General features: G+C 36.4%; 1 protein-coding gene and 1 non-coding gene across 2 annotated transcripts; one reads left to right on the forward strand and one right to left on the reverse strand.

Annotated features, from left to right (window-relative positions):
- The first annotated feature begins 15,218 nt into the window (after window positions 1–15,218).
- Window positions 15,219–15,325, forward strand: LOC141662744 (small nucleolar RNA R71). Its single transcript, XR_012550840.1, has one exon. It is a non-coding gene; the product is annotated as a small nucleolar RNA R71 (small nucleolar RNA).
- Window positions 15,326–17,625: 2,300 nt separating this feature from the next.
- Window positions 17,626–20,234, reverse strand: LOC141660362 (uncharacterized). Its single transcript, XM_074467342.1, has 4 exons — window positions 19,904–20,234; window positions 18,073–19,753; window positions 17,858–17,963; window positions 17,626–17,775 (listed from the first exon to the last, which is right to left on the reverse strand). Exons 1-4 carry the CDS (start codon window positions 20,232–20,234, stop codon window positions 17,626–17,628), a joined length of 2,268 nt encoding a protein of 755 aa, XP_074323443.1.
- Between the last annotated feature and the right edge of the window lie 5,094 nt (window positions 20,235–25,328).

Here is a 25,328-nt window from a genome sequence, read left to right on the forward strand (position 1 = left end):
TATAACTTACTTAGGGCTGTCAATTTGACTTAGTCTTGTTATAGTACAGGCATATCTTGCATAACAATAAGTAAAACTGAAAAACTATCTATCTTGTTTAATTTTGTTTTTTATATTTTGGTAATCGTATAAGTAAATTTATATTAGTTTTCATAATAATAAAGAATAAAACTACTCTATATATACGCATAGCACTAAATGTTTATTATATAAAATATTTATATCTTAAATATTTTATCTAGAATATATTAATTTATAAGTGGTGTTTAATGGCTAAATTTTTCAAAAAGCTATAACTGCTATAAGATTAAATTTCAGAATCATCTACTAAATGTTAAAATACAAATATTAATAGGCAAGTTAAAAGTGAACTTGCACCATGATCTATTTAAAATAAATATATGAATGGATTTTAATGCAAACCATATCAGAGGTATTTGTTATTTCCCAAAACACAACAACAGAATTATAGTAGGGGGGTTGAATGAAATTATGGTTTCTTTTTGTTTTCTGAAAAACTCTTTATAAAATATGCGACTGTGTTTTTGAATAAGCAAGAATGTAGATAAAACATTTGAAGTTTTCTACTCACACAAAGTAAATAAACACAATATTTAAAAACTTTCTGGTGGATTTGTCTTTCCACCAGAGATGTATATTTGAAGAAATCTTTGTGATGCAAATTGCACATACATCCTTACAAGTATTTTCTTACAACTTTGAACTTGAGAGTATTGTCTAAAGATATACCTTTCTAAACTCTTGAGTTCTTACTTGTTATTTAAATACTTTCTACACTTGATTTAAATTTAATCAAGTTTACATGTGCAAATAAACAAGAATAATATTCCTAACAGCTAGGTCCAAGCACACGCTTCTTCAAATCTATGTCCAATGCAATCCAAGAAAGATATAGCATCTTTGAACAACCTTTATTTGCATGGAAATGGAAATACTTCATTTTCTTCTAAAACCTGTAAGTAGACTGCCACATTCCTTTTGTGTACTATCAACTCATGTGACTCTGCCAGCCTCTGTCAAGTCACTATCAACTACTATCTTGTTGATCATCCGTTGAAGCTTCATTGATGTCATCCGTTGATACTATACTAGTGTCATTCATTGAAGCTTTCTTGATAGCATTCGTTGAAGTTTTATCTGATATCAGTTCAAGACATCTTGACTAGCTTATCCGTTGAAGGCATATTTAGTCATCCGTTGAAGCTTGTAGTTTAGCAGTTGAAGATGTTTCCTTAGCAGTTGGACCCCTTTCACTTATACAAAATTACAAGGCATTTTATATTTATACTTAACCCACCTATTTTGTATATCTTGCTAGTAGTCAACATGACTTAGAAATCACTAAAACTCCCAAATTCTTTAGCTATCATAGTGTACAGAATGTGCTGCATACTTATTAATATAAGCTACTCCTTCAACAGGATAGACAGGTTGTGGTTATCCGTTGAAGGCTTCTAAATAACACTTAACAAATCTACTTAAGGTATTTTGGTGAGTTATCATCAAGACTACAACATATTCCTAACATTATTTGTAGTTGTAACATTTAGATAGTAAGGTGAATCATTAGTGATTACCTGTATATTTGTCCATTTAAAAGTGTTATATGCCATCTTTTTATAAGTGTTCCCACCTCCAGTCCGAAAAGAAACCAAGGCACTGAATTGAAAATACATTTTACATAAGAAATAAGCATTAACCTTTGTAAGTATGATATATATGGTATCAACTGCCGATTTTTACTTACGTTTCTATAAGTGCCTTCAAATTCTTGTATTTTACAATGGTAGCCTTTGGAGCTGGATCCATAAAGTAGATGCTCTATTTCTGTATTTATGACAACCAAGACCCAATATCCTCTAAAAATTATTTATTAATAATAAGATGAAATTAATGTTCTTGAAATGTTCGGCTGTAAGCTTATAAAAGTGTTTGACACCAGCTTTGTATTCTTCCAACATCAGATATGATTTTATCCATTTACGATCTATTAGTTCATTAATAAATATACAACATAAAGTTTTATACTATACAATTTAGTATCAAACTAATTGTATAAAAGGTAAAGAAAAATTTGATACTAAGTAAATACTTATAAATATTTCATGAAAAAAATAACAAATTCAGACCGATTAACCGTAATATAATCAGTATATCCATTCTTACATTTTTCAATATTTTAGAAATCGATTACTAGCATAATTCTGTATATGTATCTTGTCATGAAATAAGTTTGATTTAAGTTCAAATCTAATTACTAAGATCATGGTTGCAGATGACCAGAGGATCAATTTTTATTTTCAAATTTCACATTTGTCCAATTATTATTCAGAGTCGAGCAGTGTTTTAAATCTCAATATATGCAGGTGAATATATTAATATGTTAGTAGTCGTAAATAATTAAGAATAAATGTGAAAGTGTATTAGTTATTTACCTATTTTAAACTAGCACATGATATATTGACCACTTGTCAAACACTAAGACGTTATAAGTATTTTAATTATAGTTATTTGAGGCATTCACTGGTATTAACTTGATGTATTAAATATTTTATCAACTGTAATAGGGAAGATTATATAATGGTACCTGACTTGTATAGTCATTGGAACTCAACCATTATTGTGAAATAATTTAGTCCTAAATGTGTGAAATAATTTAATCCTAAATGTTGAAATTCAGCTGAATTTGCTTTTATAGCTATGATACTCCAGTTTTGCAACTTGTAAAAACTCAAACATTTTCCTTCTAACCGCCTTCCATGTATCAAATGCAAAAAAAAACTTCATTAATGTTACTTTGTCACCTGCATATACGCAAGCTTAACCTATTTTGGTATAGGTATCTTGTAGTAAGATTATTAATAATGGTATTTATCTCTACTCTCCTTCATCACATTTGATAAATTAGACTAACATTTATTGTTTTATCAAATTCTGTCACTTTTTAAAAAAAATATTTCCTGATGAACTATAAGTACTGCTCACAAAATTAATTCAATCTTTATTTTTTGGAAGACCCATAATTTGACTACAATTATCATGAAAATACATGTGTCAAATTAGAATCATTTCAAATATCACAATTAATAAAATATTTAACATAAACTAGAACATATAATTTGTACAAATATACACGTAAAAATATTTAACCTTATAATTAAATATACCACACTCAATCGTGAACAAACATCAAATAAAATAACTAGCAAGTCTCTGTTAAATTGTGTGTATCTTTAATTCTTTAATTTTAGAAACAGGTAAGAAGAAGTTCTTCAAGAGTGGAGGTCTGTTGATAGCCTTATACCCGCGAGAAAAACTGAAACCCGCAGAGAATCTCGACTTTGGTTTGTGAAGCAGCTACAAAATTAGAAAATTAATTTATTAAAGCAAAAAATAATTAAAAACCCAGTTGTACATAAAATTAAAAACCCTAATTAATTTAACCCTAGTATTTAAATTAGGGGAACAAGTGAAACTTTTGGGAAATTATTTTAATCACCTTTAATCCCAAACCAAAACCTAATATTAAACCATGAATTTGCTCCGACCCTAGTGAAGCAATCCTAATTTGAAGAAAAAACAACCAACCAGACCAGCATGAGAAAATAAACCCAAACGTTATGTGATCAATCGAGGGGAAGAATGACTTCTAAAGATATGATGATTGCGGGAAGAGAGATAGAGAGACGACGATTAAGCCATTATTTGAGAGAGGGATATATAATACAGAAATCAGGAAGTTTTATTAAAGTATATTTTATTATAATTACGGGACTCTTAGTATTAAACTAGGATTATGAAAAAAAATCAGAATGCATTTACTTACATAACATTTATTTTAATGATATTCAAGCTTTACAAGTTTTTTAAAATATATAAGAATAATGACTTCAAATACATTAACTTTCATCACTTATGCAAACGCTATATAAGAATTATAAAAATTAAAAAGAAAAAGGAAAATATTACTTAAAACATGTACAATTCTATAGCTTCAAGAAAATGCTATAAAAGCAAATTCTTACGTAGTGCTTCTTTCCCATACGTAATCTTAGACATTTTTAATTTAACTTTATTTTTATTTAATTGTACTATATAATCACTTGTATAACATTTTTATATTAAACGCTATAATAGTTAATACAATGACACAACAAGCATAATTAATAAAATAAAAATAAACACTTATGGAACTTATAATGGATCATAGTGTACAAGAAGTCTGTAAGTTGTGTTTAATATACCTTTTAGTCATAGTGCTCTAGCATTATGCTTTGTCAATGAATTTATTAATGTAATATATATTATAATAATGAAGTTTAAGGTTTACGATTTAATATTTATGATTACACCTATAATTTGTCATCGCCATATTTATCAAAATCTTGATTGCTCTCGATCTAAATTTGTAACCGTCAATCTTGTTTGCTATCAAATCGTTTACATGTTTAAAAAATGTTATGCCGGGAAATTATAAATTATCAGTACATATGCCATCATCCAATCTTTTATTTACACTAATGCCATTATGATTTTCTGTTTTATAAATATATTTTAATATATTAATTAACGGTGTAAGATGCGTTCTCTTAGTTCTTTTAATAGTATGGTTCTCTCTAGAATGCTACCGAATATATTATTATCTATAAGATATTTTGTATATTTTTATATTTTTTAGTATTATTAATATATTTGTTATAACGGAAGCAAGAAAAATGATTATAAATGTAAATAAAGAACACAAATAGGCAGGAAAGAAAAGTTTTATTAATTTTGAGGATACATATTACAACATACGTTTAGGTTATGCAGTAGAGATTTTATATAATATCCTACAGGTGATTACAGAAAAACCCAGAAAAAATAGGCCCAAAACGGATAACCCTAACATATAACCTAACATACCATTAAGGCAGGGTCGGCCGTGAGAATTCAGGGGCCCTAGGCGAACTCAAATTATGGGGCCCTTATAAATTAATAAATTAAGTACAAAATATATATTGAGAGCTACGAATATACTAATAAGAGGAAAAACAAAATATTATGCAAACTAATCTTATTATATTACTTAAATATAACAAGTCTTGTATTTTTTGATGCAAAAATATCAATCAAATTTATATAATTAAGTTTTTCAACCATATCATTTTCTATTGATAACATAGCTAAGCCACATAACCTTTCTTGAGACAAAGTTGAACGGAGGTAGGATTTTATCAGCTTCAACTTTGAAAAACTTCATTCTGCATAAGCAACAGTAACTGATATTGTTAGAAGAATCTTATAAGCAATCCAGGCATTTGGGTAGCCACCTTCCATCTCTTTGATGTATGTCAACACGTTTATAGCACTCTTTGTACTTTCTGAAAAAATTCGGCGCAACATACACAAGTCTTCATACAAATCATCACCATTAAGATCTGAATTCTCTCCATAATTTGTAATGTTTGCAAGATTATCACAAAAGGTCCTCAACTTTTCAGGCTCAATGGACTTTAACTTCTCAAAATTCCATAAAATTCTAAAATTTTCTTCAAAAATTTGTAATTGTTGAAACCTAATTAAAAAATACATATATTAAAAATGTATGACTAATATATCTCATAATTTTAAAATAAATCATATATATGTACCTGGTACCAAATGATGAAATAGCTTGATCAATAATGTAGAGAAAATAATTATTCTTAAAATTCTCCTCAGCCGATTGTGTCACATCTTCACCCGTGCTCTCAGCAAATTGCCTTTGACCTCCTGGGCCAGTAGTTGTATGATCTCGTTCTGAATTTTGTGGCTCAAATAATGATAATGTGTGTCACCTTGTAAAATATGACGAGTATGTTCTTGCATAATAGGATCAAACTGAGCTAGTAGTTCTATCATTTGTAAAAAAATTCCATTATTATTTTCATATATTTTTTCACTATTACCCCGAAATGCCAAATTATTTCTCCCAAGTCTTTTCACAATAGCAAGAATTCTCTCTAACACTTTTTTCCAATGCTTCTTCTCTTGAGTGATTTTTTCTTGTATAGTTGAATCAATTGTAACACTCAACTTCAATCTTTTCTCCAATTATACCCAACGTGCAATAGATTCAATGTGATGTGGATTTCGTTCATGACTTCTAAGACGTTGTGCGATGTTATGCCAATCATTAATGCCCTCCTCACGTAACCGACCCACCAAATTGTTTTGGGCAAATAATTTATAACAAAAGTAAATACTTTATCTAAAGCAACTGAATGTAATAACCACTTTCTATCCTGCTTTTCCCCATTTGGCAAATCTCTAATGTAATGTCTAGAAGAAAAACGCCTATCAGAAATATCCTTAGGAAAAGTTACATCTTTGACTATTTTCGGACCCCTCTCAACCAAAAACTCTATCTTGTTATTTTCAATTCTACTCCAATATCCTGGATCATCAACATCAAAAGAAAAAATATCCCCGGCACCCAATTTTTCATTCTCTTCCTCACTTTCACTATCATCCTCAATACCATTAGAATTTTGGTTCTCATTTTCATTTACATTTTCATTCTCATTTTCATCATTCACAAATTGATTTTCAACTACAGTAGCATTATTCACATCACTATTAATAGAATAACACGAAACTGATAAAAGCCAACTTTCATTGTACTAATACCATTCTACCAAACATCCACAATTAAGATAGAAGTTGAATAGTCATCAATTATGTTGAGTTCCTATATGTCTACAGAAAATGACAACACAACGATTTAAGCACAAGTTATTCCTTTTGATTACATAGGGCAAATAAAACTGTTAGAGTTATCCATTAATCATGCACAACGTACATGAACCTATGCTAGCATGGCAAGTTCTAAATCTCAAGATCCACCGTCGCTTCACAAGAGATTAACACCCTATCTTATATGTTCGCGATGCACATAAGACGAATACGCACAACCAATACTAGATATCATACAATCATCACACACTAAAGTATTAAACAATTAACTAAAGAATTCCATAGTAAATCCGTTGCAACCCCATGATCACGATTAGCCCATAATAGCACTTATCGTCATCATGGGTTCATATAAAATCATGATAAACAAACACAAGAAAATAATAACTAAACTAATTATATTAAATCAGAGTACGTCACAAGAGTAAATAGGTTCAAAGTAAGAAAACTAGCATCCAACGTTACAACGAAACAAGAATCACAAGAAAATATGCTTCCTCTTCGTTGTTGTGTACTAAAACGGTCTTCTTCCTTATCTCCTTCGCTCCTTGCGTAATACCACGATACTCTCTCTTAAAAACGTCTCCAAATCTACTTATATAATAGTCCCATATAACTCAGATTACATAGAAGTGGAAGCCAAACAGAAATAGAAGTCCTAAAATAAATTATCTTTTTTCCCGACCCTGCACGGCCACTCAGCATAGCTGAGCGGGCGCTCAGCTTTCTGCGCGGCCGCTCAGCATTGCTGAGCGGGCGCTCAGGACCCTTCTGGAAAATTCCTGAGTTTGCTCCGTTCCTTCGCCGTAATCTGCCCATTTCTTCCCTCTCTCAATGATGAACACATGCCAAGGCTTATTCTTGATGATTACTCCTCCGAAATGCAACTAATACCCTGAAATGCATAAACACTAGAAAAACGCATCAAATACATAAAATACTTGATTTCAATGCACCAATTTAAGCCATTTTAAGATGTTCTAAGTGGTATAAAATGCCACTCATACACCCCCAAACTTAAATCGATGCTTGTCCTCAAGCATCACAGACTCAAAAACAAATAAAAACATGCATGAATGCAATCTATATGAAAATGCAGCGATCCCCCTTACTACGAACGAACCAACCAAATTGCAACATCTCAACAAATGCAGTTAGACGACTAAAGATCAATAAACTCATGCAAACGGACATACAGCCAGAAACGTGGTGTGTGCAAATGCTTAACAGATATGCTTCAGAACTAGACCAATTATTATGACTCGACTATCCTCAAGGCAATCACATGATTATACAAAGAATAAAAATTCTAGGCACAAAGTGATATACAACACTACAAGAATTCTGGAGCTTATTACGGAATCATGCTTTTTATTCACAACATAAATGCTTAGTTGACCGTGCAATGAGTGAGGTCCACAAAAGACTTATACAATGGTATCCATGTAACGAGCGTTAGGTTAGCGGATCCCAGACTCTAAAAGCCTTAGGTCACTAGGCACAAAGTCCCCTAAGAACTTAATAACTCGAATACCAAATAGCCCACTCCTGATCAATTATGCTTAAACACCACAAAATTTTTTTTTTTTTATTTATTTATTTATTTTTATAAAATTTCTGAGCAAGTGCGTTTCGCTCCATCTTGCTCAACCCTAGACTACTCGCACAACATGCGAGCCGGCTACTAGCCATTTGACGCCTAGTCACAACTAGCGACAAATTCCATTTTTTTTTACTCCAATTTTTTCTTTTTCATGCATTTATCACTAAGAACCTCTTATCGAATTCTAAACATAATAAATAGATTAACCTCGAAAACAATCAAATCATAACAACAATCTAGCCCTTACGCATTCTCTAAGACTTAGTGGAATTACAAGTGCTTCTAGCATGCATATCAACCTACACGACTTAATATCACTTTAATGCTATCACTACACTCGCATCAATATCACAATTCAGTCGATAAACAAATAAAGCTATATAAAAAAAACTATATGGCATAAATTATGCAACTATATAAACTAAACTATCATGAATATGCAGCTATATGACCCACACACAGTATTCCTTAACTACCACCCCCCAAACTTAAAATCTTCACTGTCCCCAGTGAAGGTAGTAGAAAGGAACACAGGGTATACCTACTCGGAGTCATCATCATCATCACCCTCAGTGGGTGGAGTATCAGGCGGCGGGTATGCAGAGTCCTCACCAAAAATTGGCCACTGGATATCAGCTCCAAGGCCCCGAAAAGCAGTCCCTAACGCAAGGGTGAGCTCCTGAGCAAACCTGCTCTGCGTCTTGTACATGGCATCCATCCGCCGTGAAAGCCTCCTATACTGGGTATCAGCCATCCCAGCACCCTCCTGAGCTCTCGAAGAACCAGCCTCATCACGCCCAGGCCTAGCCATAGTAGCACCTCGTGCTGGACGCCCTCCTGGAAGATGATAACCCAGCCCATGCTCCTCGGGCTCACCACCGGTCCACTCCTACATCCCATTCAGAGTCCCAGAATCAATCGGAGCTGCCGGCAACTGCAACTGCTCATGAGCCGGCCAGTTCACTCCTACTGCTTGGCACAGCTTCGTAACCGTGGATGCATAAGGGATGTTCATATGCTTAGCTCCCCTCAAAAACTTCAGAATTCCTTGGTAGATAAACTCACCAAGGTCCACATAGTACTCCTCATTAAGAATTCCCCACAACAACTGTGCTCTCTCAACTGTGACCTCGTGTGCATGCGAAGAAGGCAAAATATTAGCACAAATAAATGCATTCCATGCACGGGCATACCTGTTCATAGCGATCGCCGGGAAGTGACGATACTCATTAGTGCCGGTTTTGAAGGTCCAAACTGTGCCCGGCCTATAGAGAGTCGCACAAATCATATCCAAGTCAAAATCCTCAGCAGTCTTCTCATTCCAGTTCTCCTCCTCGGGCTTCCTCTCTCGCTGTCCAATCACACGGCGAATCGCCGCAGGGTGATAATCCACTGTCAGCCCTCGGACCACAGAAAACCCATTCTTTTCGGCCTTCGCGTTCGCATAGAACTCGCGAACCACGCTCATCAGTACTGCTTCGGGCGACTCACAAAAAGCTATCCACCCCTTCTCTGCAATCATGGGTAGCAACTCACCATCCCTCCACGATGGTAAAAACCCTCTCTCCTTCAGAATCGGCTTCCCCAAAAGCCTAGTGTACTCCTCCTCCGCAGCTCTGTCAGTCAACCGAGGCCTTGCAGCAGTACCCCTTGATGAATCAGCAGTAGGGACTGTGCTGCTGCTATCGATAGTTCGTGCTCTCTTGGGTGCCATTGATTCTCCAATAAAAGTGTTTACGAACTGAGTTTTGGTGCTTGGGAGAGAGTTTAAGTGTAGGAAGTTTGTGGGAGATATGTAGGATATGTGTATGTATATATAGGGTATGGAATAGGTTAAATTAGATTAGGGTTTGGGGATTAAGGGTTAAAATGATGGGGTAGTGGGAACAAATCGTGGGTTTATGGGCTAAAATTTGTTTTTTTTTATGAACTTAAAAAAAAATTCTGGCAGTCGACTCCTGAGCGGTCGCTCAGCAAAGCTGAGCGGGCGCTCAGGGGGTCACTGGAAAAAAAAATTTCAGCCCCGTTTTTCTGATTTTTTTATGTTTTTGGATAGGTTATTAACTTCTAAGGGTTCCTGTAACAACAAATCATAGGTTGCCTCCCACGCAGCGCTTCTTTTTCGTCATTAGCTTGACGTTGCGTACCTTTCTCAAGTAGTCAACAAAATGGCACTAACCACTTCTCGGTTTGCCATGTCCCCATAGTAGTGCTTCAAACGCTGACCATTAACCTTGAATGCTTGGTCCAGATCATTCTCAAAAATTTCCACCGCTCCATGTGGAAACACAGTTTTGACAATAAAAGGTCCAGACCACCTCGATTTCAACTTCCCGGGAAAAAGTCGGAGATGAGAGTTGAATAAGAGAACTTGTTGCCCCAGCACGAATAACTTAGGATGTAGCTTCCTATCGTGCCACCTCTTCACCTTTTCCTTATACATTTTGTTATTCTTGTACGCTTGAAGTCGAAATTCATCAAGTTCATTAAGCTGAAGCATTCTTTTCTTACCAGCTACATCTAAATCCAGGTTCAACTTTTTCAATGCCCAGTAGGCCTTATGCTCAAGCTCCGCAGGTAGATGACATCCCTTACCGTACACCAACTGAAACGGGGACATACCAAGTGGAGTTTTGTATGCTGTTCTGTAAGTCCAAACAGCTTCATCGAGCTTTAAAGACCAATCCTTCCTTGACGGACAAACAACCTTCTCTAGAATGCGCTTGATCTCTCTGTTAGACACTTCCGCTTGACCATTTGTTTGCGGATGATAGGCAGTAGCCACTCGATGATTCACATTATAACGCTGCATCATAGAAGTGAACTTACGGTTGCAGAAATGCGACCCTTCATCACTTATGATTACCCGAGGTGTTCCAAACCTTGTGAAAATCTGCTTATGAAGAAAATTTAGCACTGCCTTTGCATCATTTGTCGGTAAAGCTTTGACTTCTACCCATTTTGATACATAATCGACTGCCAGCAAGATGTACTGATTATTGCAAGACGAGACAAAAGGCCCCATGAAATCGATTCCCCAAACATCAAAGACCTCGACTTCAAGCATCACATTTAACGGCATCTCATCCTTTCTCGTCAAATTTCCCACTCTTTGGCAACAATCACACCTTAAAACAAACTGATGAGTATCCTTAAACAAAGTAGGCCAGAAAAAACCTGCTTGCAGAATACGAGCTGTCGTCTTCTCACCACCATAGTGTCCACCATAAACCGTGGAGTGGCAGTCTCGTAATATCCCCTCCATCTCACAGAACGGGATACATCTCCTAATGATCTGGTCAGCTCCCTGTCTAAACAAATATGGTTCATCCCACATATACCACTTCACCTCATGCAGAAACTTCTTCTTTTGAGCTGAGGTCAATTTAGGAGGCAGTAAATTGCTGACGAGATAGTTTACAATATCTGCAAACCATGGTTCTTCCTCCTGAACTGCAAATAACTGCTCATCCGGAAAAGATTCATTGATTAATGTCCTATCTTGTGAAGTAGAATCGGGATTCTCCAACCTAGAGAGATGGTCAGCTACTTGATTCTCAGTACCTTTTCTATCCTTGATCTCTAACTCAAATTCCTGAAGTAAAAGCACCCAACGAATGAGTCTCGGCTTCGAATCCTTCTTGGAAATCAGATAGCGAATGGCCGCATGATCAGTGAATACTGTTACTTTAGTACCAAGTAGATAAGATCAAAATTTCTCGAAACCAAAGACTATAGCCAAGAGCTCCTTCTCAGTAGTGGTGTAGTTCATTTGGGCCCCATTTAAAGTCTTACTCGCATAGTAGACCACATGGAAGAGATTTTTCTTGCGCTGTCCCAGAACTGCACCTACTGCATAATCACTCGCATCACACATCATCTCAAACGGTTCTTTCCAATCTGGTGCTGTAATAACTGGTGCAGTGATCAAACTCTTCTTGAGAGTCTCAAATACTTCCAAACATTCATCATCAAATTTGAAAGGCACATCTTTCTCAAGCAAATTACACAACGGCTTAGATATCTTTGAAAAGTCCTTGATGAATCGCCGATAAAAACCCGCATGACCAAGAAAACTACGGATTCCTTTCACAGAATTAGGTGGTGGAAGATTTTCAATGACTCCCACCTTGGCCTTGTCCACCTCCAGACCCTTGTTAGAGACCTTATGCCCAAGAATAATGCCTTCACGCACCATAAAATGACATTTCTCCCAATTGAGCACCAAATTAGTTTCCACGCACCTTTTGAGTACGGCGCGAAGATTATTCAAACATTCATCATATGAATGTCCAAAGACGGAGAAGTCGTCCATGAACACTTCGACATTATTTCCAATCATGTCAGAGAATATAGCCATCATACATCTCTGAAAAGTGGCCGGTGCACCACATAACCCAAACGAAACTCTGCGAAAAGCAAATGTGCCAAATGGACAAGTGAAGGTAGTCTTTTCCTGATCCTCTGGTGCAATACAAATCTGATTATACCCTGAATAGCCATCCAGAAGACAAAAATACTCATGACCAGCCAACCTGTCAAGCATCTGATCAATAAACGGAAGAGGGAAGTGATCCTTCCTTGTGGCTTTGTTCAATTTTCTATAATCCATGCATACTCTCCATCCTGTAACTGTTCGAGTGGGGATGAGCTCATTCTTTTCATTTGCTACCACAATGATACCTCCTTTCTTAGGTACACATTGTACAGGGCTCACCCAGGAACTGTCAGAAATAGGATAAATGATGCCTGCATCCAGCCATTTCAGAATTTCTTTTTTCACCACCTCCTTCATGATGGGATTCAGTCCGCGCTGCTGTTCAACAGTCGGCTTACTACCTTCCTCTAGCAGAATTTTATGCATACAATATAAAGGACTTATCCCCTTGATGTCTGTTATGGTCCATCCAATAGCCGATTTGAATTCTCTCAAAATCCTTAAGAGCTTGTCTTCCTCACTAACTGAAAGGTCAGATGAATTAATAACAGGTAAAGTAGATGCATCACCTAAAAAAGCATACCTCAAGTGTTCAGGTAATGGCTTGAGCTCCAAGGTAGGTGCTTCCTCTATTGATGGTTTGAGCTTTCCTTCAGCATTCTTGAGGTCAGAAGTACCAAGAGATTCAAACGGCATGTCCAGCTTTCGCTTCCAGGGAGAAGCGTTCAGATATTGTAATTGCTCGTTGCCATCTTCATCATCGCTGTCAAAATCCCCCACTAAGGCCTTTTCCAATGCATCAGACATTAGCATGCGATCGAGTTCCGAAGTAACCGCAGAATCAATCACATCCACTTTTAAGCATTCCTCATCTTCTGTAGGGAATTTCATTGCCTTGAAGACGTTGAAGGTCATATCCTAATCTTGTACCCGCATAGTATGTTCACCTTTTTGCACATCTATCAAGGTACGGCCAGTAGCCAAGAAAGGTCTTCCCAAGATTATGGGAATCTTCTTATCTTCCTCAAAATCCAGAATAACAAAATCTGCAGGAAAGAAGAGCTTATCCACCTTGACTAGCACATCCTCCACTATGCCCCTTGGGTAAGTAATGGAACGATCAGCCAATTGTAGAGACATGTATATGGGTTTTGGATCAGGCAAATCCAGCTTTTTAAAGATCGACAACGGCATCAGATTAATGCTTGCTCCCAAATCACAAAGGCACTTGTCAAAAGTCAACTTGCCAATGGTGCAAGGAATGGTGAAGCTACCTGGATCTTTCAGTTTTGGCGGTAACTTTTGATGCAGAACAGCGCTGCATTCTTCCGTGAGAGCAACGGTCTCAAGGTAATCCAGTTTCACCTTCCTTGAAAGAATACTCTTCATAAACTTCGCATAACTAGGCATTTGCTCCAGAGCCTCAGCAAAAGGTATATTGATGTGAAGTTTCTTGAACACCTCCAGAAACTTACCGAACTGTCTATCCAGCTTTTGTTGCTGCAATCTCTTAGGGAAAGGTGGTGGAGGATAGATCTGTTTCTCCCCTATATTACCCTCAGGCAGAGTGTGTTCAACAGTAGCCTTCCTTGGTTCCGCCGCTTTCTCCTTTTGCTTAGCTTCTTCATCTCTAATTTCAGCTTCTCCTTCTTCAGCATCAGCAACTTTTCCAGACCTTAAGGTAATAGCCTTGACTTGCTCTTTAGCTTCCTTCCTGCCTGGTACTTCCGTGTCACTGGGAAGAGTGCCAGGTTGACGATTGAGCACTGCATTGGCTAATTGACCGATTTGATTTTCCAAGGTCTTGATAGAAACCGCCTGACTCTTGCATAACAGCTTAAGTTCCTCAAAATCAGCACTAGTAGGTGCAGCTGCACTTCCCTGTTGAGGATATGATTGCCTTTGAGCATACTGCTGTGGTTGCTGGAATTCAGGTGGGTTAAACTGTTTACTCACTCCTTGCTGATATGGTGGCTGAATAGCATTCTGATTATTCCCCCAGCTGAAATTTGGATGATTTCTGTTATTAGGATGATAGGTCGCTGGCATAGGCTGCTGTTGTCGCTGATAATTATTCACATACTGAACAGATTCGTTGACAAGAGAACACTGCTCCGTAGCATGAGAACCTGCACATAGCTCACAAACCATAGCTATTTGATTAACTCCATATGTAGCCAGAAAATCAACCTTCATTGACAGTGCTTGAAGCTGTGCTGCAATAGCGGTGGCTGCATCAACTTCCAGAATACCTGCTACCTTACCAGGCATCATCCTCTGAGTTGGGTTTTGATGCTCATTTGCAGCCAAGTCTCGATAAGATTATAAGCCTCAGTATAGCTTTTAGCCCATAAAGCGCCTCCAGCTGCTGCATCGAGCATGGGCCGAGATTGGGCCCCTAAACCATTATAGAAACCCGTGATCACCATCCAATCAGGCATTCCATGATGTGGACACTTTCTCAACATTTCCTTGTAGCATTCCCAAGCTTCGCACATAGATTCTGTAGGTTGCTGCGCAAACTGAGTAAGAGCACTCCTCATAGCAACAGTCTTTGCCATTGGATAAAACTTCACCAGAAACTTTTGCGCAAGATCTTGCCACGTAGTGATGGACCCAGCTGGTTCAGAATGTAACCAGTCCTTAGCTTTATCCCTTAGTGAGAATGGGAAAAGCCTCAGCTTGATAGCCTCATCAGTCACGCCATTATACTTAAAAGTGCTGCAGATCTTGACAAAATTCCTTATGTGCATGTTGGGGTCTTCAGTCGCCGCTCCTCCGAAAGAAACAGAATTCTGCACCATCTGAATAGTGCCCGGCTTGATTTCAAAGGTGTTAGCTTGAATGGCCGGATGAAGAATGCTTGACTGAATGTCTTCAATTTTTGGCCGAGAAAAGTCCATGAGAGCTGGATCAGCTTGAACAATACGATCACCCATGTTTACTGGTTCTTTCCGCTCAGTTCCTGAATCAGAATCTTCAAAATCTAACTTCTCCGGAATATCAAGAACTTCGTCTGTCTCCTCAGCTGTATCTAAAGTCCTCTTGCGAGTACGAGAACGAGTTTGCATAAACGCTCGCTAAAGTACCTGAAACACAACCGGAAACAATAAGTAACTACTACGTCCTAATCACTGAGTTATAATGACCAATGATGGTAAGTACATAAACTAAACAAATACACCGAGTCCCCGGCAGCGGCGCCAAAAACTTGTTAGGGCGAAAACACACGCTAATATTCACGCAAGTATACGCGTTCGCAAGTAATATAGAATACTTTCTAGTTCGTTCCCACAGAGACTCAGACTAATTTATTGTCTAATTAAACTCACTCACCAATGTATGATTACTTCTCAATGTTAAGACACTAACACTTAAAATTGTTGACTAAATATTAACTACAATTAACTACTTAATTAATCACTTAATTAACACTTCAATTTATCAATAATAAAATACTCATGAGATCACAACTTCATTACTACTTCCTTCAATAGTCATTGTTAATTCCTTTAGCATGTGACAGTGATGATACACTACACCAGAAACTGAATCAGACAACACCTATTACACAATGGTGGCCAATAAAACTGTTGTCTCAAAAAATCAGACAATGATTAATTGGTAGTTGACCAAAAAGCCTTGTATCATTCTGCTTCACACAATGGTGATTCAACTTATTCGAAATTGTTGTCTAAATGGTGCCCCTGTGCTCCAATGAGACAATGGTTGTATTTATCCTCATTGTGTGACATCTATTGGTACAAGTGTTGTTTAGGTCACAATAAACCGGTGTGCTTTCTATGGTTTTACACAATGGGTTTTAAGGACTGTTGTGCAACTTAGACAACGGTTTTCCGGTACCAATGTGTTATTTATTTGAGACAATAGTGCAGAAAAACCAATATTAGAAACAAAGCATAACAGACAATAGTTTATCACCCCTGTTGAGTAAAAGAGTTTCAGACAATGGTGTCTTACTCGTTGTCTGAATCACCTGCATTAGAAAATATGTTACAACAACTTTTATGAAAAATCGTTGTCTAATTTTCAGAGGGTTTTAAAAAAATTGCCTAAAACATAAATCTTTAGACAAAAAGCAAACCAAATGCTTTAAGAACATTGTCAAATAAATGCTTCCAACAAGTTGTCAAACTAGATGTACAAAAAACTTCTCAACCTAACTGAAAGGTACAAATTACATATAACAATTCTTGGATAAAAATCAAACCAAATCCTTCAAGAACAATGCCAAAACAAATCTTACACTAAACTGTCCAACCAAATTTGATTTAGTACAAATTATAAGCAAAGGGGATAACATAGGCACTTATAGGCAACATCTGATCAGTTGATATAATTATGGAAGTTGAATCATCTCTTCTTCCTCCCGCATGTAACTGCTATTTTCTTCCTCGACTTCATCAACAGTTGGGAACATGGTGACATCTACCTCATTTTCAAGTTCAATTTCTACAGATCCCTCATTTTCATCGTCACTTTGATCATCGAACTTGTTTGGTAATTTTAATACAACTGACCAGAATTTTTCAAGAGGGTCGTCAATGTAACAAACTTGCTTGACATGTTTACCTAACACAAAAGGGTCGTTTAGAAAACCTAACTTGTGTAAATTAACAACTGTATATCCTAAATCATCTATCTTAACCCCTTTGTTCATATCTACCCAATTGCACCGAAAGATAGGGACTCGAAAATGGTTATAGTCCAACTCCCAAATACTTGTGATTACTCCATAAAATGTATGTGAAATATGTTCAATGTTCTTATCCTTATCCTGCACGAGCATTTTATCAGCATGAACACAAACACCGCTGCATTGAACTTATCGCGTATCATCACGATCTTTTGTGCTGTAGGTAACACCATTGACTTTGTAGCCACTGAATGTAGGGACATACTTGTTAGGCCCTTCTGCAAGCCACATTACCTCCTTAGATACCATACTTTTCACATCAAGCAATTCTGACGAAATCTGTCCAAAAAATAAAATACTAAAGCAATTAGACATTTACTTGATTTCTTTAAATTAGAAAAAATTATTGTCTAGCTATTACCTTCTTTTGAAACCAATTAGGAAATGTTTCATTTTGCTTGTTCTTAAGCCATTCTTCATCATTTTCATGTAATGGATATCTTGCCACCAAGAAGGCCATATGTTCACTGTGAGTAAATCAATTTCAGCTTTTGTTAAAAAAAATCATAAAATCATGGAACAAAAAACAGATGTATTTATTACTGAAAAATCAGAAATCTAAATAAAGAAACTTACTTGAAATATGGGGTAATTTCATTACTGTTTTGAAGAAGACACAGATGTGCTTGGTGCAAATCCTTGATGCTCGGCTTTATCATTGTTGCACCAGATAAGGGTCTGTATTTCTCCTTGTTCTTATCCCTTCCCGGTAACCCAACTGTTGGTTCTTCAAAATTAACTAAACACTCAACCGCCTCTTCTGCAATATAGGCCTCAGCGATGCAACCTTCCGGATGAGCCCTGTTTCGAACATATCCCTTGAACGTCTTCATATATCTCTCGAAAGAATACATCCAACGTAGGAAGATAGGACCACAAAGCTCAACTTCTCTTACAAGATGAACTGAGAGATGGATCATTACATCAAACAAGGAAGGGGGGAAGTGCTTTTCTAGCTGGCATAAGGTCTCCACCAATTGAGACTGCATTTTTTCTAATTTATCGACCTCAATGACTTTACTACAAATTGCCTTGAAAAAAAGGCAAAACCTGATAATAGTGCACCTGACCTGTTTTTGAAGTACTGACCGAAGTGCGATGGGGAGCAAATGATGCAACATTGTATGACAGTCGTGAGATTTCATTCCAACAAGTCGCAGAGTGTCCATTGATACTATACCCTTAAGGTTCGAACAAAAACCATCAGGTAACTTCATGCCAATCAAGGACGAGCAGACAATCTTTTTTTCTTTATGCAATAAGTTCCAAGATGCCATCGGTAACTTCTCTTTTTTTCTAGAATTTTTTGGTCTCAGCTCCATTCTTATTCCCATTTCAGCCATATCAATACGAACAGATTCTCTATCTTTTGTCTTCCCGGGAATATTTAGCAATGTACCGGTTAAAGCCTCGCATATATTTTTTTCTATATGCATCACATCGAGGGTATGGCGAACTGGCAAAAACTTCAAGTACTCAAGCTGAAAAAATATAGACATCTTTTTCCAAATTGGTCGAGGTTCCCCTTTTTTCCACCGAGGTTGGTTTTGTGTCTTACCATAAACATGGTCCGCTAGTGGTAGTACCCTTTCTAACACCTCCTCTCCAGTTAAAGGAATAGGTTCTGATAACTTCTCCATGGTGTTCTCAAAGGCTGATTTTTGCCTTCGATATGGATGATTTCTGGGCAGCCATCTACGATGTCTCATAACCACCGTCTTTTTGTAAGTAGCCAACCTGGTAGCTTTTGTTTTATCAACACAAACTACACAAGCATTATATCCTTTAATGATGTTACCCGACAAGTTTCCTAAGGCTGGATAATCACTAATTGTCCACAATAAAATTCCTCTTAATATGAAAGACTCTTTCTTAAATGCATCATAAACTTGTTTCCCATGCCACAATTTCTGCAAATCTTCTATAAGTGGTTGAAGGTATACATCAATATCATTTCCAGGCTGATTTGGTCCGGATATCAATAGACTTAGCATAATGTACTTTCTCTTCATACAAAGCCAAGGTGGGAGGTTGTAAATTGAAAGCAACACAGGCCATGTTGAGTGATCACTTCCTGGTCCATGGAAAGGATTAAATCCATCGGAGGATAAAGCTAACTGAAGGTTCCTAGCCTCTGCAGCAAACTCAGGCCACCTTTGATCGACATCCTTCCATGTCTTTGAGTCAGCCGGATGTCTAATTTTACCATCATTTTGTAGCTCGGTTTTATGCCAAGTCATGTCCTTTGCAATCTGAGCTGTATTGAACAAATTTCTCAATCTTGGTATCAATGGAAAGTACCATAGAACCTTAGCAGGGATCCCTTCCAATTCTTCTCCTTTCTTGTTTAACTTCCATCTAGATGCCCCACATATTCAGCAAATCGTCTCATCTTCGTCCCTCTCACCGCGGTATAAGAGACAATCATTCGGACACGCATGTATTTTTTCATAATCCATGCCTAAAGTACATAAAGTTTTCTTGGCTTCACCAAAAGATGAAGGCATACTGTTGCCTTCCGGAAGCATTGATGCAAGCAAAAGAAGAACATCGGAAAAGCATTTATCAGAAATACCATGTTTTGCTTTTAAATTATACAACTTGACTAAAGCTCTCATTTTTGTAAAACTCTCGCATCCAGGATAAAGTGGTTCATTTTCACCTTGAACATGATTCATAAAATCAGAAAAATCTAACGAAATATCCTCATCATCGACAATATCCTGCCTCATTCTCATGTTTGTAGGATCAACGGATGATTCTGAAGTTTCCTATTCAGAAACTACATGACTCTGTACATAATTTGACTCTCCATTCCATATCCAACACGTATAGGTTTGATCAATACCATATTGATAAAGATGATCCTTAACAGTCTGAGCATTCCAAGATTTACTATGAGCGCATCTTAAGCATGGACAACTAATTTTATTTTCTTTAAACCCATTCAGAAATGCAAAATTTAACAATTCATCCACTCCAAGTTTAAATTCTTGTGTTCTTCTATCTGCTTTCAACCAAGATCTATCCATTTTTACTCAACCAAGTTTAAACCCATTCTTTTGCTCAAATTCCACAAACATATATATTCCATAAAACTCGATATGGACCCTTATTAAAATTCTCCAAATAGATATTGTAATAACCCCAATTTTTGGGAAATTTTGAAACCCTTATGAATAGTGTTTTTGCTGAATGAGAAAACTTTTCATGCCACACTAGGTAGGGGTTCTGATATGGATATTCTGAGATTTTATTAGTACTTTATATGGGATATAAGTGTATGTAAAGATCGTCAGAATCCAAATCCGAACACCTTGATTTTTTTCCGGAAATCCAATAGATACGGAAAGGATTGAGTATAAGGTAACAGGATAAAAGGATTTAAATTAAAGGATTATAATAGAGGATCATAAAAAGGAATATAATGTATTGAGAAAGGTTAAGGGAACCTCAGTAATAAGATCCCGGGTATGATCCCTCAAACGATAAATGAAAACGAAAGTTAAGCGAACCGTATAACAGATCAGCGGTCATTAGGCAAACAATTAGGAAGTTAATCAAAGGGATTAGAGAGGATGATGTCACCCAACCAATGAGAAGAGGACAAGGAGGGGAGGATGACATCATGAGGATGACACAAGCATGACATGGGAAGGAAGGAGATGTGGTGACTTTTTAACCACACAAAATCAAGGGCAACTAGGTAATTTACTAAAACAAACAACAAAAATCAACCAACCAAAAGCAAAACAAGGCAAAACACAAAAAATCTCTCTTCTTCTTCTTCATGCTCTCGGCTTCTTTTCTTAGAAATTGAAGATCCAAGCTCCACCACTTACTATTTAGCAAGGTAATTATCTAAGCTTCCCCATGGATAGTTACATACTTCCTATAAGTTTAAGCTTCTAATTCCAAGCCAATCTTTTTCTATAAATCATGGAAGAAGATGGTGAATAGTGTTTTTCAAGAAATAAAATTTGTGTTCTTGAAGTTTTGTTTAGATTAAGCTTGGATAAGGACTTTAAGGGTGATTCCAAGCCATTCTCTTGATTCTCCACCACTTCAAGGAAGGTATATCATCTCCAAACCCTAGATTCCTATGTATTATAAGATGATTTTGATTAGTAGGGTGATATTGTAGCTTGATGTTTGTGAGTTAGAGTTTGGGATTGAAATGGTATTGAATCGGATTGGTAAATCTTGTTATTTTGGTTAAAATAATGTAGTATAGTTAAATTCAAGCTTAGGCATAAGTATGAATGTTAAAATTGAATTGGTTGGGGTTGTTATGATGTGATAAGGATGGATGTTGGTTGTATGTTGGATTTGAGGTTGAATTGGGTTGGTTTTGAATGGTTTTAAATTGGGAAATCGCGTAAACATAGCCGTCGTAACGTCCGATTTTCTTTAGACTGTTTTTGTGCATAACATTAGGACCCGAGGACCCCCTGCTAGATTATGACCACTGCCATGTTTAGATAGCTCATGTTACGAGCTTCGTTTTGATATGTAGTTCGTTCGATTCCGATGCACGGTTTAGGAGAAACGACCGTTTCAAGTAACGGCGTTTCGCGAACGAAACTTTTCCCCTCGCCTTACTTTGAAACATAGGTTAAAGACCAAAAAGGGGTTAATTAATGTATGAAACATTTATGGTAAGTGTATTAGGCAGTTGGTAAGACACTCGCGAAGGAATCGCTTTAAAACTCGTAAAGGTTAAATTATTAAAAATGGTGGAGCCGAGGGTACTCGAGTGACTTAAGAGAATCAGTAAGCGCAAAACGAGCGTTAGAGTCTGAGTTGGTTAGAGTATAGATTTACAAGTGACTTTGGTTTAATTCCAACTTACTTGTTGCTTATAGGTTACCAGACTCGTCCGGAGCCATTCGTAACCCCCAAGTCGCTCAGGCAAGTTTTCTACCCGTTATAACTGTTGTTGTGATGTATATATGTATATGCATTATCTTGCAATAGATGCATGTTGGTTAATTAGCAAATGTTGCAATATATTGAAGCATGCTGCTATGGTATATATATATGCATGCATGTTTCGTATTCTTTCCATATCTAATTGTTGATTCAGTTGATAATACCTATGCTAGAGGATAGCGGTAATTTGCATATACCCTTAGTATAGGGACCCAAAGGTGAAAATATTTTCTAAACCGGGAGTTGAGGATCCCGAGTAGATTTTGTATATATGTATATATATACATATATATTTATATATATATATGGTCATAGTTTTCAAAACTATTAATCAAATAAGGTTTATTCGATAACTTTAACTTTATTTTATTATTGAATATTATTTCGAATATTCATTCGAGGGCTTATGACTTCTTTATTTTATTAAATGAATATTATTTTGAATATTCATTCGAGGACTTATTACTCCTTTTATTTATTAGTTGAATATTATTTGAATATTCATTCGAGGGCTTATGACTCAGTTTATAATATTCATTTGAGGATCTATGACTCCGATTATTTGCTGAGATATGTTCTTTATTTTATTAAAGAATAAGGTGTCGATAATCAAACTTATTTTTGATTATTCAAATAAAGATATTACTTTCGTATAAGTATATCTTTGATTATTTGCTATTCATTCGAGTATAAGTTTTCCAACTTCTACCTCCATTATTCTTTATGGGAATATTATTTAAATAATAATATTCAGTCATTTTCTAAATATTCTGGGGACTGATTTACTTCATTAAATCAGCTTTACTCCAAACACTCTATAAAGTGTTTTCGAGTCTTCAAAATGATTTTTAAAAGTTAGAGCGGATCCCAAAACTCATTTTTATATTTAAGATCTTCCTTTTTAAGGGGATTTAAATACTCGCTCAAAACCTGAGGGATCCGGCTCTGTGGTGTATTTTATATTCGCAACACGGTTGCAGTTTTGGTAAATGAATTGATTACTTACCCAACGTTCGGGAAGTAAGTCCATCTATTGAGTCGGCATAAGCAACATGGGCTCAGTGGGCGTCCATGATAGTGTAAGTGGCTCAGTGGGAGTCCATCAAATGCATAAGTGGCTGAGTGGCAGTCCAGCATAAGGTCCTATTACGACCAGGGTGATGACCAGTGGGGAATTCGTCCATCTACTATTAGAAAAGGTTACTTATGGGTATCTTTGCCTGATCAGCAAGATATCTGGTTTATGCCAAAATTCTTTTCCTTTCCAAATTTATTGGATATTGCAATTCTGTTCATACTTTACATGACAGAGGTTTTCAGGAAATGTATAAAGAAGATGTATATGTGGATATATATATATCAGAACTAAATGAAGTATATCATAACTTCATTTCCTTTAATAATATTTCAAAGATTTAATCTATTCAAATCTTGTCTGGTAGTCTCATCTATGTGATGAACTGTTGAAAGCTCATTATACTTTGAACAGTGGTAGTTCAAGTAGCTTTATAAATGATATAAGTGTAGTGAAGTATTTGGTAACTTCATCCCTTGTTTCTACTTATATCTAGTAAGTAATTATCTTACACATGATAAAAGATTCTAGTAAGTATCCAATCTTGTAACTTCATCTTTTAAACTTATATCTAGTAAATGATTGTCTTATGAATGACAAAGATTTTCAGAAAAACGTTGAGACAAGGTTAGATATATGAGATCACCTTGCAACGATATTTTTTTTATACAGTTATACACTGGAACTTTGTGTATATTATGCATGGAAGAGGACTTCCAATATTTTGAAAAGTATATGTGTATATATATATATATTGAATATTTTGCGACTTCATCGCATTAAGATATCAACTTGGTTCATTTATTTTGACCAAGACTTTTATGAGTACTAGGAGAAGGCTCATATATTATTAATCATTATACATATTATTTTGGTGGGCTTGCTGCTCACCCTTGCTTTCTTCTTTCATCACACAACATCAGATAGACAAGATGAACAGGACCAAGCTCCCAATTCGCGAGCGGATAGGAAACGTTCCGCAGTTTCCTATAGGCGTTGATGTCGCTGTAGCTGAGGTAGGAACTACCAATAGGCTAGGCTTTCAACTTTTGATGTATTAGATTATGTATATTTATGAATTGTAATAATGGCAAAGAAATGTAAATTTATTCAGAAACCTGTTTAAGGTGTATTGGCATATAATTGTGGAATAAAACGACTTGTGATTATTTTTTTGGATATTCATCTCTGAGACTATAACTTATGGTGTGTGTGTTTATTGTGGGGTCACAGTACAGAGTAGTTGAGTAATTATTAAGATTGGGTGTTATTAAGGGAAATGGAACTCGTGGCAACCCGGATCCCCGACCCCGGATTTGGGGGTGTTACAGAAGTGGTATCAGAGCTAAGCGTTATAAACCCCAGAGATGATGTGACGTTAAGATAATAAGTTCACTAAGATAATAAGAACTCTTGCCAAGTTCATAGTCGGGCTACCTAACGTAGTACTGACAGTTAAAACCCTTATGGGAACCCTTATAAATATCGTGATAGAAGCGTAGTTCGTTATCGTAGATGGTAGCGGGACTCCGAACCCTGAGGTTGAGGAGCAACAGCGCGATTATGTTTATTACTAATTGGAGATTGGATTGTGGATCCGATAGAGTGTCCTAATGCAGGACCGGATGATGTTGATATTGAGGATGTAGCGGTTGAAGATGTTGTCCTAGAAGGGATAGTTGCTGAGGAGGATCCCATGGAGGATCCTGACAAGAATGAATAAAGGACCATTGAGGAATTGATGACCATGGTTAGGGAAACTACCAGAGGTAGGATTGGCCGGTCACTACCGGAGGTTCGTTCAAGTTTGTAAAGATAGTAGCCC

This window comes from Apium graveolens, chromosome 5, assembly GCF_009905375.1.
Source record: "Apium graveolens cultivar Ventura chromosome 5, ASM990537v1, whole genome shotgun sequence".
Taxonomy (NCBI): Eukaryota; Viridiplantae; Streptophyta; class Magnoliopsida; order Apiales; family Apiaceae; genus Apium; species Apium graveolens.